The sequence below is a fragment of the Lipophrys pholis genome, assembly GCF_963383615.2.
Source record: "Lipophrys pholis genome assembly, chromosome: 15".
Classification (NCBI taxonomy): domain Eukaryota; kingdom Metazoa; phylum Chordata; class Actinopteri; order Blenniiformes; family Blenniidae; genus Lipophrys; species Lipophrys pholis.
This window is the reverse complement of record NC_137642.1, coordinates 17,659,969-17,674,286: the sequence shown is the minus strand read 5'-3', so window position 1 is coordinate 17,674,286 and position 14,318 is coordinate 17,659,969. Positions and strand designations below refer to the sequence as shown.

Below are 14,318 nucleotides of genomic sequence, written 5' to 3'. Positions count from 1 at the left end.
GGCGGAATATGGGACTAACAGCTCTGTAGGATATGAGACTGGTTGGTAAGAGCTTTATAAGTTAAGGAATCCAATGAAGATAAAAACATTTTTTAGAGACGTGATCTCTTCTGCTCGTTCCTGTCAGTTACCACTGTACCGCGGTACCAAGTGAATATGTTCTTCTCCAAGTTAATGTGTACAAAGATTACAAACGCGTGTCAGGATGTGAGGGAGTTTGACAAGTTCCCCATTGTGAAAGTTGGAAAACTGGGTCAGAGGATCTCTAAAATATTAGCTTTTGTTGGGTCTTCCTGTGCTTCCTGGTCTGGTGTGCTAAGAATCTGTCAAGAGGTTTCTGGGCACCCAAAGCTCCGCAATGCAGGTCGTCCCTGAAAATGAATAGTCCGATTCAAGGCTGTTTTACCTGCAAAATATGGCCTTCAACTTTATTAAACAGCTGGTCATCATGCTGACATGATGTAATGTGGCTTCTCAGTGTCGCTCCAGGATTCCAATGAATTTAAAGCTTCCCAACACATTACCGACCACTCTTTAATTAAAATGTTTTTAAACGTCATTGTTTGAATTCAGCGCTCTAGATAAATTAAAACCTCCGCAAAGTAATACACTGACAGTAAATAAAGGACCAACCCCTCACTGCATCTTGTGTGTTCTCACCACCACACGTCTGCAGAAAAGCTAGAGACAATGGATCTTTTCCTCCATCATTAAAGTTCTTGCTGCTCTTAAAACACATTGTATCCAAAAATCTCGATGATGACATTGTGTGATTCATTCATTCATTCATTCATTCATTCATTCATTCATTCATTCATTCATTCATTTATTTTTACCCCCTTGGTGATGGTAAAAGCTTGCTATCCCAAACGGTGTTTCAATATGATCTAATCCTTACCAACACTGAAATGACAAAGCCCCCCCCCCCCCCCCGTATAAATAACTCAGCTGGAGTGAAGAACATCACAATAATTGGCCTGAGGGGGAAACACAAAACTTGAAGCATCGAGATGTCTCCAGCAGCTGGGAGATATCACGGGTGCCCTTATCTTTGTTTACCAAGTCTTTTAATCACAGGGCTGGGAGGACAAAGCTGGGGAAGCAGTTAGAGACAGTAATTGTTTCAATAGTCGACAAACAAAGACTGCATGAATAAAAGCTGCGGGGCATTTGTTATTGTCCTCTCATTTTCTCAGTTTTGATGCCTTTGTAGTTTTATGACTTGACTACGGCTTCATTTTAGCCAGACCACTGATCAGTGGCTATAAAATCGAGGCCTTATTTTACACGTTTATTTTTAAGTCAGTGGATGAATATATTGACGATACCTGAGGACGTCGACTCGGACATGATCACTTCAGAGTTGCGAGGTCAGATGATCCTCTTTTTTATTAAGTATGCAGACTAAACCTCGTCCTCTGCTTCTCTAGCACCTTTATCACAAACACGATTCACCAAAATGTGCTGACTATATATATATAGCGGAGCGATTAAACAGCCTGTCCTTGTGCTTTTTCGCGATGTGGCTGTACTCGCTGCTCGACATGTCAAAGACTCTTAAATGTGCATCTATGTCATTATACTGGGACCTGTGCTGTGACCCGCATAGAGTTGATTCGGTAGACAAACCTTTTTCACCCAGATGAAAGCCTGTCGGTGTGAATTTCACTCCAGGCTACACTGTACCATCAAACGCTCAGTAACAAGACCGTTCAAGGCCAGCTCGATGGTGATTAATACAGGAGAGGAATATTTTTGCTTCAGATACATTACTGTGTTTCAATTTTAGGTAGGAGTGGAAAACACATTTTATATCCTATTAAAAAGAGCAGTGCTAATAGTTTCTTTCAGTGAAATACTGAAATGTTAAGTTGATATATTGCAGTGGAATTCAATATTAATTCAATAAATACTATATGTATTTTATTCTCCTCATGGAAAAAGTCTTTAAGCATTTTGAATACAAGTGCAGACACAATCAAAAGACACGGGCTCTACCAGGACAATACAAAAATGCACAAATGATGAATAAATAAACAGCGGAGGTATTTGATTACATCAGGAGTTAAGAGCCAGATTCACGGGGAACTCTGTGTGGTCTCCCTGAAAGGTCAGAGGTCATATTGACAGTGATGTGTGATGAGACACAAATAATCCACAGAACCTGTGGAACTACACGCCAGTTGGAGAAAGTCTGAAGATTGTATTTGTCTTCTAGGCTGAACCAAATTTGTTACCTTTGACTGTGATTACACCGTGGGAATCTCAAACTGTAGTTTGAATGCAAACACAGTCTCACAAGGAGCTGTGAGCAAAGCAAAGTTTTTAAGCACAAAAAATACTGACACAAAGAATGTTAAAGAATTTAATTTCCAGAATAATTTATACAACATTGAATCTGAGACTATTGCATTTAGATCTAAACTCATCTCTCGCAGGTTATTTTCTCACGTGAAGCTGCATGCTGATCTTCCTCTGTTGACTGTCATTCTCACTTTATATATCCTGCATATCACATTGCTTATTTTATAGCTATTAAATATATTACATTCCCTTTTAAAAAAAACTGTTTCAAAACAGCATAATTTATAATAAATAAAGATGAGTTAAAGCTGTTATCAAAAATCACAAGGAAGTGGGCATCTTGGGAAATATTAGTTTATTTCTTTTTTCTCTTCAGTGTTCAATCAGCTTGGAAAATATTTTCCTTAAGGATAGTTTTCCTTGGCACGGTCAACATCTTCAATATAAAGCTGGCAGCTGTTTTTTCATCCAGAAAAAAACAAAAGTAAATGGATTTCACTTAAACAGTGGCTTCACCTGTGTGAGCAGTCCCAAAGCGCTTTACATTGTTAATCACATTCACACACACACACACACACACACACACACACACACACACACACACACACACACACACACACACACACACACACACACACACATACACACCAATGGAGCCATGCAAGGCGCTGTCACTCCATTGCGAGCCATTTTTGGGGTTCAGTGTCTTGCCCAAGGCCACTTGGCACATGGACAGGTGCATGGAAATTGAACCTGCAACTTCCCAATTGGGAAACGACCGCTCTACCAACCGAGCCATGCCGCCCCAAAGTGACTCAAATGGGCACCCGGTAGAGCGCGTAAGTGACGTTTTTGCGAAAAGTTGGTAAAACACATATTTACATACAAACCAATAGATAAATACATGCAGACGAAAACATAACTTTCTCGCCCAATTTTTGTTGGCGAAGATAATCATATTGGTAAAGGATGTAATGAGCTGTACACCACCGACATATAAGCCTTTGATTATCACAGACGCAAATCAAAAATGATGGGTTTTTTTTTTGTTTTTTAATTAGTTTTCATCCAACTGTCTTTTCCAGGAGATACTCAAGTCTCCTGCCTCATTTAGAAAATGTCTCTTGACTATTTTTTGCCTGTGAATGCAGTTTGAAGATAAAGTTTGGTCATATATATATATATATATATATATATATGGAGGGACATGAGCTGCAGGTGTTTCTTGGTGCGGTCGTGATGAAAGAGTACACCCTGTGTGTAACTGTAAGTGTGGAAAGGAACTGTACATGTTTAAATGACACCACCTGCTCTAGTGAGTGGTTTGTCAAAGCAACTGACTTTTCCACAGCAGCTTCACTCCATTTCTTTTTATAGTTTTATTCAGACCTCTTCTGTAAAGCCCTTATTCTCATTAAATATATATCTCATGCATTTTATCTAGTTTATACCTTACTGCTTTGTATCATTAGTGTTGACATTGTGCTTTACTGGGGTGCAAGTCTTGTTCAAAAGTGCAAAACCCTTCCAATATTACAGTCTGAGCCAGCAGTTTGTATATTTGGAAACCTTGTGAGCTTAGTTAGCGCTCCAATAAAATAAAGAATAGAATTATTGCGAAATGTAAAAGTAACATGATTAAGAAGAACAAGAATAAATTGGGATTAATGGAAGAATAGAATTAGAATTAACTTGAGGATTTATTTACAAAATTAATTTGTAAAATTGAAAGCAATGTGAAAGTCTTTAGATGACAAGTTTGTAACATCACAAGTGAAAAATGTCTTTGACGAGGCCTTTAGGTGCTTTTACACCAAAAAGATCCTCCCAGTTGTTGGAGTGGAGAAAACAAAGCCACTTACTGTGAATGATAGCTGGCTTGAGAGGTCTTGTATGGGGCACTCAGGGGGCTTCTCAGTATTCCCAAGACCAGTCCCCTTGCCATGTGACATCACATGCTTTCATGTGATACGCTGATCTGCTGCGAATCTGGAAGGCTTCCATTTGAAATTCCAATTTAATGGAATTTGCGCTGCAGAACAGAAAATTCAGTCAGCAGTCGTGTGAGGAGGTATGCAGATACAGCCAGCAGAGCTGCAGTCCAGCTCGGCGCTAACGCAAGATGACTGCAACGGGACAGTTCGGTCCACTAAAACTTGGTAAGAAGACGAGGGGGACTTTATCTGCATCTGCTGTCTAGATTTCAAGCTGCCCATGGATTTTTATTTTATTTTTTTATTTTTTCAAATGTGGGACCGACAGTGACTTCTACAGAAGTGGCAGGATAAGAGCAGAATTATAAATAGGAGTTTTTTTGTGACTATTCAATAGAATTAATGGCAGCTCTGGACCTCGGGGGCCATTTCCTAAAAGTGTGTCAAGCTGAGTGTAATAGGCATCGTTGTGTAAAAGAGGCATAAAGAGGTGTGGGGTGTGTCTCTGCGTGTTGAACTAAAATCTCAGATGAGAGCAACACGTGGTCGTGACAGACTCGAGCACGCTAGCTTTGAAAGCTCATTTAATTTTATTTTCAATTCATCAGAATTCAGAGAATTACTAGTATTTTGTGTTTCTTGTTGAGATATTTAGCCGGACACTCGTCATGTTAATGCAAACTTTCTGACAGTGTGGCTCTTTTGCTGTTTCTCTCTCATTTCATTACATTTGTTCCGTAGTTCTGTGTGTAGGCATCTACATTAGGCTGACCTAGACATAACTCTTTTGATTAAATCTTGTTTTATTAGCTTAATGAAATGTAAAACCGCTGACAACACTGGAAGAAATAAAAACCCTCTTCCTTAGTCACATTATTAGTATTACCGACTGAACTTTAAATAAGGAAACAAAATTGTGACATGAAATATTTATTTCCTGTCGGCAAACTCCTCAAAATATTTATTGAAAACATTCCATTGATAACATTATGCAAGAGTGTTGAATAAGCGAGTTTCTTCTAAAAGTTTTTCAAACATTTATTCAAAGCATTTGGGATTATTCTCAGTGCCACTCGCTTTTCTAATACGGTTAAATCAGAAACACACTGGAACTAAATTAGGTTTGGTGGTATTAGTTTTCCCTTTTTATCTGCTCGTGCAGCTTCCCAGAAATCAAGACCTCATAATTTGATAATGTTGGTTTGGTTACACGTGTGGAAAATGTGATTGTGTCACAACCTCCTGACTTTTCTTTGTTTTTTTGTTTTTTTTGTGTGTTTTGTTTTGTTGCTGTAGCTCAGACATGAGTGGAGCCAGTAACACACTGGCGAGGGAGTTCCTGACGGATGTACACCAACTATGCAGTGCGGTGGCCCAGAGAGCGGAAGCGCGGGAGGAGGACGAGGAGGAGAGTCACATGGTGGCACTCGGCGAGTACCTGGTCAGGGGGCGGGGCTTCCTGCTGCTCAGCACCCTGGACTCCATTATTGACCAGGTGAGGAAAGGTTAAGAGCATCAGTCATGCTACTTATGGTTGAACCGCACAGCATTTAAAGCTGTAACACCAGCGGTTTGTATGGAAGCAATCGCAGCGTTGATCACAAATCACTCCATTATAAAAAACAGTGAATACAGAGAGAAACTGCTTGAAGTTTGAAAGACAGCTGAATTTATTTCATGGCTTTCTGTTTCGGATCCACATTGGCATTTTAGTTAATGTCTTCAACTCTTTTCATTCAGCGTCTGACTGACAAGATTAAGCCTCTGAACCGCTGTCTTTGTAAACTCTGCTTCAGCTAATGTTTGTTCATCAGAAAGAACACAAATTAAATATGTGTTTAACTCTCTCTAAGGCACACACTGGTATCTTCTACCATTGAAAGTAATCAATTGAGGTATTTTAAGACTTTTTAGTTAAAAAAATAAAATAAAATCTGTATAAATCCTTATGTCTTTTCCATTTAATAGAAGTTGTTAGAAAGTAATACAACTCTCACATTTGCTCATTCATAGTTGAGATATTTTTATTTTTAGTTCAACTATTTTACACTATACTTACTCCGGTAAATGCATTGGCTATAGTTGTGTGCAGTTAACATGATCATCAATCTGGGGAAGTAACAAAGGGTGGAGGAGATGTTATGCCAATGCAAAGGGCTAAAACAATGTAAAAATACTAAAATTCTTCACCGTTGGTACTAAAGCAGCAAGGAGGGATGCAAAAGAGCTTAAAAGGGGTTAATGATAACTAGTGCTGCTGCTACATTTGTTTAGAGATTGGGTACAGTTTACATCAGTGCCTGCTGTTTTTATAGTTTGCATGGTGACTTTATCTAAACAGGAAATTTTCTCTGTGGTGCTGGCAGGTCTTTTGATCATGTGATCCATTGCAGATAGATTTTGTGTTTGCATTGCTGCCAATTCTCCTTGCAACATGTGATGCAACTGTTCAGATCTGAATCTGAATCCTAATCATGCAGCACCGTGGAATCGTTTCAGGCAGGTGTAATGTAATGCTTCTTATCCATCATGTAATTCTGACAGATCTATATTGCAGCAGAGAAAAGTAATTCCAAACACACAACCAGGGTTTATTAAAAATTGCCGTCAGTGTAGAGAAGAATCTGACTTTACTGGAAATGATCGTGTGACCACCACCGACCGATTCTCTTCTGCTTCGATTTTCTCTTAAGTGATCTATACTATACATTAGTATACTATACATTCTATACTATACATTACTAAAACAACTTGTGCAGGTGTTTATATGTTTCTGTCAAACGGCTTATATCACTCTGCTATAAAGGGCAAAGGTTTAAGCTCTGTTTGGTTAACACGGTCTGTGACGCCGTGATGTAAGCACTCTCTGCTGAGGTTAAATGATAGGAATGGCTGCACAGGGGCAGATATTGTTTCCTCTATTAACTGGCACCAGGCTCTGACAGAGGCCAGTGTTTCCCCCTGCCTATAGACTCATGTGTTGTTCTTCAGACTTCACCAGAAAAGCCCTTCCGGGAAGGGTTTTTGAGTAAATGTTTAGCTGCTATATATATATATATATATATATATATATATATAAATAAAAACTCTGAAGTGATTAACTGTAGAAATAAAATTTGTTTGAGATCATGATAGAGGTGGAAATATTTTATCTTCTGAGAGTTCCAGGGCAAAGTTTGTTTCCAGCGTCAGACATGTTGCTGTTGTGCAGCCGAATGTGAACTTAGAATTATTTATAGATGCCCAGTGTTGATATTTGCCTCACAAAAGGTGTCATCAGATTCAATACTCGCTGGATTATGACGGCATGTCTCACCTAAATGCAGCAGCTGTCGTCGGTTTTTTTGTTTGTTTTAATTTAACACCCAAACACTTATCTTCTTAAGCAGAAGATGTTATATTCATGTTAAAAGAAAAGCCTGTTTTTGTCAGTATTATATTATGTTAGCCCTGTGTATCAGTGTCACTCTGGCCTTTTGTTGCTCGGCTTATTTCACACACATTAATCATATTTTCTCTTTTAAAAGCAAGACTCATTACAGAAGGCAGTCTTGTATAAATATATTATCACAAGCTCCACTTGCGTCCTTCAGGAAATTAGTATTTTTTTCTTCACAGCAACCAGAGACACTATTTAAAAAAAAAAAAAAAAAAATAATTGTTTGAATTTAGCTGAGGATTTATCTTGAGTTGTTCCCGTGTGTTTTTAAATACTCCCACACTGTGTCGCTTCAATTCCATCTACTTGTTTAGGTCTGCTCAGTAAAGCCGTCTTTATTTAATAGTACCAACGATCTTCTTGTTCCATTAGCAAACCTCTTAAACAATGTTTAGTAGTGATTGTCTCATCACCAACTAACGGAAAATGCTCAGTCACTGACAGATATTCCTCTGTATTATAATCATCAAAGGTAATCAGAATATCAGACTTCCTAAGTGTCTTTTGAAGAGACTATTTAATTAGTGACTTACATGTGGTTAATGAGGATGTTGGAGGACAGCGTGAATGATTTCTAGCAGCCATTTGTGGAACATTAACTATCAAAAGTGATTAGTGGAGCTACAAATTCTTTGAATCATCAGTTATACTGGATTTATAACAAAAATAAAATGTATCTCAGCATTAAACTAAACTCTAATGCATTTTGTCCTGCATTAAGACAATTCTGTATGTTTCTCGCAAGGTCCTAACTTTTTTAATTCACACATGGAGTAGTAGGTTGATCATTTTTAATTAGCACACGGAAGAGAAATGCTCTGGATAGACACGCGAGATCCCAGAGCTCTCGGAAGTAAGTCTGTCGAGTAGCTGCTACATTGCTTCCTGTCACACTACACACCGTAGAGTAAAAATAAAAAGTAACCGAATAAATGTGCATTTTAAGAACGCTTGTCTCCAGCTGGAATAAATCCATAGAAATTGTGAAATTTCAGACACGACTCGGATCTAATGTGAGACGCTGAGTCATGACTGTTAAAAGTAGTGACATCCAAATGGATGGCCTGAGACAAGCGTAGTGAGGAGTGTGTTGTGGTGGGAGGGTCTTGGTGTGGCGTCCAAAGGATGGCCGGGGGGGGGTACAAGGAGGCTTTCTAGGTAACCTCAGTGTGTTTTGTTTCACTCCCAGGAGCTGACCTGTCGGGAGGAACTGCTCACTTTGCTGCTGTCTCTGCTCCCGCTGGTGTGGAAGATTCCTGTGCAGGAAGAAAAAGCCCCAGGTCAGTAGCCGCGAATGCTCCTGCACAACTGGATCTTTTCAAATACCCATGTTAACAGCACGCATCTCACTCTACCCAACATGTCCAGCTTCTGGTATGCAGCTTCTAATTTCAATTTCCATACTTAATTTTCAGAGTATAACATCAGCTGCTCAGAACAGTTGTCTTTGTTGTGTAATCAAGTGATAGTGATTTTCCAACTGTTAACTGTATAGCCTGTTTTATGAGCCACAGATGTTGTGCGACCATATACATGCATTTGATTCTCCATCCGTCCGTTACGCATTTAATTACAAATTATTCCAGTCGATTGGTTTTTCAGTATTTTGGCGCTTTTTTGTGAATATACTGGAATGGCTGCACATTGATTTTTGCTCTATATTGTACCTCTGATACGCTCAACAGATTACTGCTTTTCATTTGGTACTTTATGTGAATAGAGCTGCAGCCTTTCCACTACACTAATTTTGCAATGAAAGAATCAATTTGAGCCATTTGCCACAGAAGATGATAGAGTTGCAAATGTAAGCAGGCACAGACAAGTGAAGACGCGCGCATGCGGAGGACTCTGACCTCAGGATGACACCGGCATTTAGTACAGGACTGCTGATTCACTCTAACATGGAGCCTAGACATTTTTTACTTTAATTACTTCTTGCTTATGGGGTCCCTTCACAAACAGACAATGGCTGCTGATGACCCAGCGTGTATAATGTATTTATTCTCCACTGCAAAGTAATATCTACAACCTACGAACTCTACCATCCTTCAGGCCTGCAGCTTAAATACAAAAATGCCATGAGTAGGTCTTATATGATTCTACTTCATTGTGCGGTTTGGATTTCTGCTCATGTTCAGTATTGTATGTTGTATAATCTTTCAAAAACGTCTCGAATAAGTCTCACATTTATTTCTGTGTTGACAGATTTCACCCTGCCATCCCTACTAGAGGCATTCCTAAGCCAGGAGGTGAAGGCCGTCCCCGTCAGAACGGGACAGAAAGCAACCACAGATGAACTGAACACTGGGAAGAGGCCCCGCGTCGGCAGCGGCACCTGGAAATCACGGAGGTCGCGCAGAACAGCGCAGCGATACTCTGTAAAAGATGCTCGCAAGTCTCAGGTATCTACCTCAGATTCAGAAGCCAATTCTGAAGACAAACCTGTGTTGGGCCCGGGTGGCGCAAGGAGCCGAAGATACCATGGCTCCACCATCCAGGTAAGCTGTCAGCATCATCGCTCAGAGGCCTCACAGTTAACGTCCACTACCGCCACCGCCACAGAAACCATGAGTGCGCCGTACCCCCACCCCCGTGCTCCGGGAGCCCAGATGGCAGATGCTGAAACCCTGACGGATCCAGCTGCAATATCAATATTCAACCGCATGGAAAACTCTCCCTTTGATCTGTGCCATGTGTTGCTCTCCCTGCTGGAGAAGGTGTGCAAGTTCGACATGAGCATCAACCATAACCCAGGTCTGGCTGTCAGCGTTGTACCAACTCTCACAGAGATCCTGACAGAGTTTGGAGACTGTTGTGGTCCAGGGGGAGGAGGTGGAAGTGGAACAGCAGCAGAGGAGCTTGCTGGAGGCTGGACGGAGGAGCCGATCGCACTGGTTCAGAGGATGCTGCTACGTACCATCCTGCACCTAATGTCTGTGGACGTGAGTCAGAATGACAGAATACCGGACAGCCTGCGGCGGAGTTTGACAGACTTGCTGCGAGCCACCCTCAAAATCCGAAGCTGCTTGGACAGGCAGAGTAACCCTTTTGCTCCGCGGCCCAAGAAGACTTTGCAAGAGGTACAGGATGATTTCTCATTCTCCCGATATCGTCACAGAGCACTACTGCTTCCAGAGCTTTTAGAAGGAGTACTACAAGTTCTTCTGGGTTGCCTTCAGGCTTCCACACCCAACCCATTTTTCTTCAGCCAAGCTCTGGAGCTCATCCACGAATTTGTCCAGCACCGCGGCCTGGAGCTCTTTGAGGCCACGGTGCTGCGACTGGAGGGTCTTGGTAGAGCAAGAGATTCTGAAGTAGGAGGTGAGGCTTCAGAGAGGCTACGAGGTCTCATCACCGGCGTCTTTAAGATCATCAGTGCTGTGAAGAAGGCAAAGTCAGAGCAGCTGCATCAATCCGTATGTGCCCGCCGCCGCCACCGTCGCTGCGAATACTCCCACTTTCTTCATCACCACAGAGACCTGTCAGGTTTGCCTGTCTCTGCTTTCAAGCAGGCTGCAAGACGCAACCCCTTTGAGGAGGACGGAGAAGGTAAAGATGGACTTGAGGGTGATGCAGTACGTTACCCTGAGCGCTGCTGCTGCCTGGCAGCTTGTGCCCATCAGTGTCTGCGGCTCCTGCAGCGTCTGTCCTCCAGTGGACCCGCTGTGTTGCAGGTGCTGGCTGGCGTGCAGGCTGTTGGAATCTGCTGTTGTATGGACCCTCGCTCAGTCGTAGGACCCCTGCTACACGCCTTCCAGGCTCCGGGCCTGCGTAGCTACCAGTCTCATGTACTCAGTGTACTAGCCAGACTGATTTTAGATCAGCTTGGTGGAGGCCAGCCTTCAGAGAAAGCCAAGCTGGCCTCCTGTAACATCTGCACTCTGGACAGCAGCCAGCTGCCAGGTCTGGAAGAGACTCTGCAGCATGGAGAACATTCTGCTATCGCCACCAGTCTCTGTTACCGCTCCCAGGGTATTCTGCCGAGTGGAGGGGGAGCTGAGGACATGCTGTGGAAGTGGGATGCTCTGGAGGCTTACCAAGAGCTAGTATTTGGTGAGGAATGGCAGCTGAGCCAGCAGATAGCTGGCCATGTGTGCCATCTGACCCTGCGGGGCAATGCTATAGTGCAATGGCAGCTCTACACACACATCTTCAATCCCGTGCTGCAGAGAGGGGTAGAGCTGGCCCACCATGCCCAGCAACTAGGTGTTTCAACTGTTTGTACTCAGGTCTGCAGCTATCACACGCAGTGCCTGCCTGTGGAGGTGCTCCTTGTTTACCTGCAAACATTACCTGCACTACTAAAATCAAGGTGAGTTATTTTTTTAACAAGTTTTCTAATGTATATCTTTCTGTGTCACCTCCTTCCAGTGATAGTTGTTTTTACACCAGTTTTATTTGTAGTGTTAGATTTTGAATACGGGCTTTAACTTTTTCAATAAGCTTGTTTTTCCATAATCTGTTACTAAGCTTCTGGGCTTAGCAGGGGAGCTGGGCTTTTTTTTTTTTTGGGGGGGGGGGGGGGGGTGTTGGCATTTGTATGTTCCTTTTATACCGCCACTAAACGCAAATATAATTTGCCAGCTCCAAGTAGGACACCTAATCTAGCTGGCCATTGTTTGTCATAAGATCTGTCTCCCCAGGTCATTGCTAATTGATGCTCATCAATAATTTATCACAACGTTGTGAAGTGAGAGATGGAAAATTGCTGACCTTTTATGTAACACGGGGACAAGGACAGTTGTCAGGCAAAAGCAGGTGTTGTGTGTCTTTGTGCTTCAATCAAATAGAGTAGGTCTTATTTTTGAATAGTCAAAGAAGATTGTTGACTTATCTCCTTTTCAGACTATCCAGTACTTCAACTGAATTGCAAATACTTGTGAATGTGTTCATTTGATGTGTTTTAATCCCAGCATCTCATCCTGCCTGTATCTTGGCTTTTGGCCTGTGTATACAGGGATAGCCTGTATCCCATTGCGACAATAGACGGGATCAGCAAATTCAGAAAATAGATGGTGGGGTGCTGTGAGACACTCTGTCAGCAGTAGGCTGATGGTTTCCCTTATTTAAATTCAGCGTTTTCATGCTCGCTGCAGGTTTGACTGACATTCAAAGTGTTTGCAGTTCCATGCAAACCTTTTCAAAAGACACTTGGAGACAATTTTAGGTCCTCGTGACTTTGTAAAATTTATTGCTATGAAAAGCTCACATCCCAGGAAGTGTCACACATTTGGAGGAATGTCATTTTACACCATCATGAGAACATTTGACAATTTTCTTTATGCATTTTCAGCATCAATTTCTTCGAATTCTTACCTGGTCTATGTTTCTCATCTACTTGCACAAGTACCTGGAAATGACTCGTACAGTTAAACAATTCTTTTGTTTGATATACAAGAAATGTACTCTTAAAAAAAACAAAAAACTTTGTTACTAATTGCAGGCAAATAAACGTAAAACAGAGCTGTGAAAGAATCTTACTCATTAACATCAGATCAGCAAGTCTAACAATCAACTGAATTGAACAGTGCAACCCAAAAGTATTGGCTCATTATGCTGTTGTGGTTTCACTCATTATCTGAAAATCTTAGCGAGCTGCCTCAGCAGTCTGAGAAACACATTCAATGTCCAGTCCAGTTTTCACCTAGTTTAATTCTTTCTTCATCTCCCAAACCCCTGATGTGTTTGGAAGGATGAGGGGTCTCTTGGGAGATTTAACTAAATAGTGCAAACCAGTTGGCAACAGTAAAGTCGCTTTTTTTTGTTTCTGCTACACTAGAAGTTTTGAAACATCCCAAACAAAGTAATTCTTTCAGACTTGTACATCATCTTACATCTTGCCTCTCTCTTCATCATCTTGCACCAATGCTGTAGCTTTCTGCTTAAAAGAACTCATATTTTTCAGATGAGAGCATTAAATATGCAGACGAATGGTTACTCATCCCGTTGGATGTTCACACCACTAATGGAAAAGGGGAAATGTTCAGAAAAAGTAGACCTAATCAGCTCTGCATTAATGTAAAGAAAGGCTGAAAAAATTGGAGGGTCAAATAAAATCTAATAAAAAAATATAAATAAAAAAGCTAATAACATTACATTTTTTTTATCCATTTCACGCAGTCAAAGCTCCCGGTAAACATCTGTTTTTCTTTTTGATGGAGAAACAATTGCATGTATAGATGAGGGAGGTTTTTTTTGTTTGCGTTTTTGTCATTGCACATTATCACATCTCATGGGAGTGTTGTTTGTTTTGTTTTTTTTCCCTCTCCAATTGCTGGTTTACCCTCGACTCCAAGGTGACGCTTTATTCCGGCATAATTTACGCTGTGTTTTAATAGTGTCATTTATCGTGTATCACGAGTAGTAAACACATTAAAAAGGATGAAATGTCACTTTTGTTTTGCAGAGTAAAGGCTGGGTTCACCTTCAGATAACAATGACACAGTTTGAATGTTTTTTGAATTTGGCATTCACGATACTCCATCAAAAACACACGAACACGGAGGATAACACAGTTAATCCGGTAAACAAAGTGGGAGCATTAGTATTGATATTGATGATAGTCTATTTGGCTGCTCCCTTTTATAAGGGATGCCGCGGCAAATCATCACACCTTGCACCGTAGAACTTGTCTAGCTTTT

General features: G+C 41.2%; 1 protein-coding gene across 1 annotated transcript in view; it reads left to right on the top strand.

Moving 5' to 3' along the window:
- Window positions 1-5,534: 5,534 nt before the first annotated feature.
- Window positions 5,535-14,318, top strand: part of lyst (lysosomal trafficking regulator) — a gene marked incomplete at its 3' end in the record, with an annotated part of 39,797 nt that continues 31,013 nt past the window's right edge. The window contains exons 1-3 of the mRNA XM_080482246.1: window positions 5,535-5,733; window positions 8,867-8,957; window positions 9,883-11,989. Of these exons, the coding sequence (XP_080338372.1) occupies window positions 5,542-5,733; window positions 8,867-8,957; window positions 9,883-11,989 (2,390 nt within the window). The 5' untranslated portion in view covers window positions 5,535-5,541. The remainder of the gene's footprint in view (window positions 5,734-8,866; window positions 8,958-9,882; window positions 11,990-14,318) is intronic.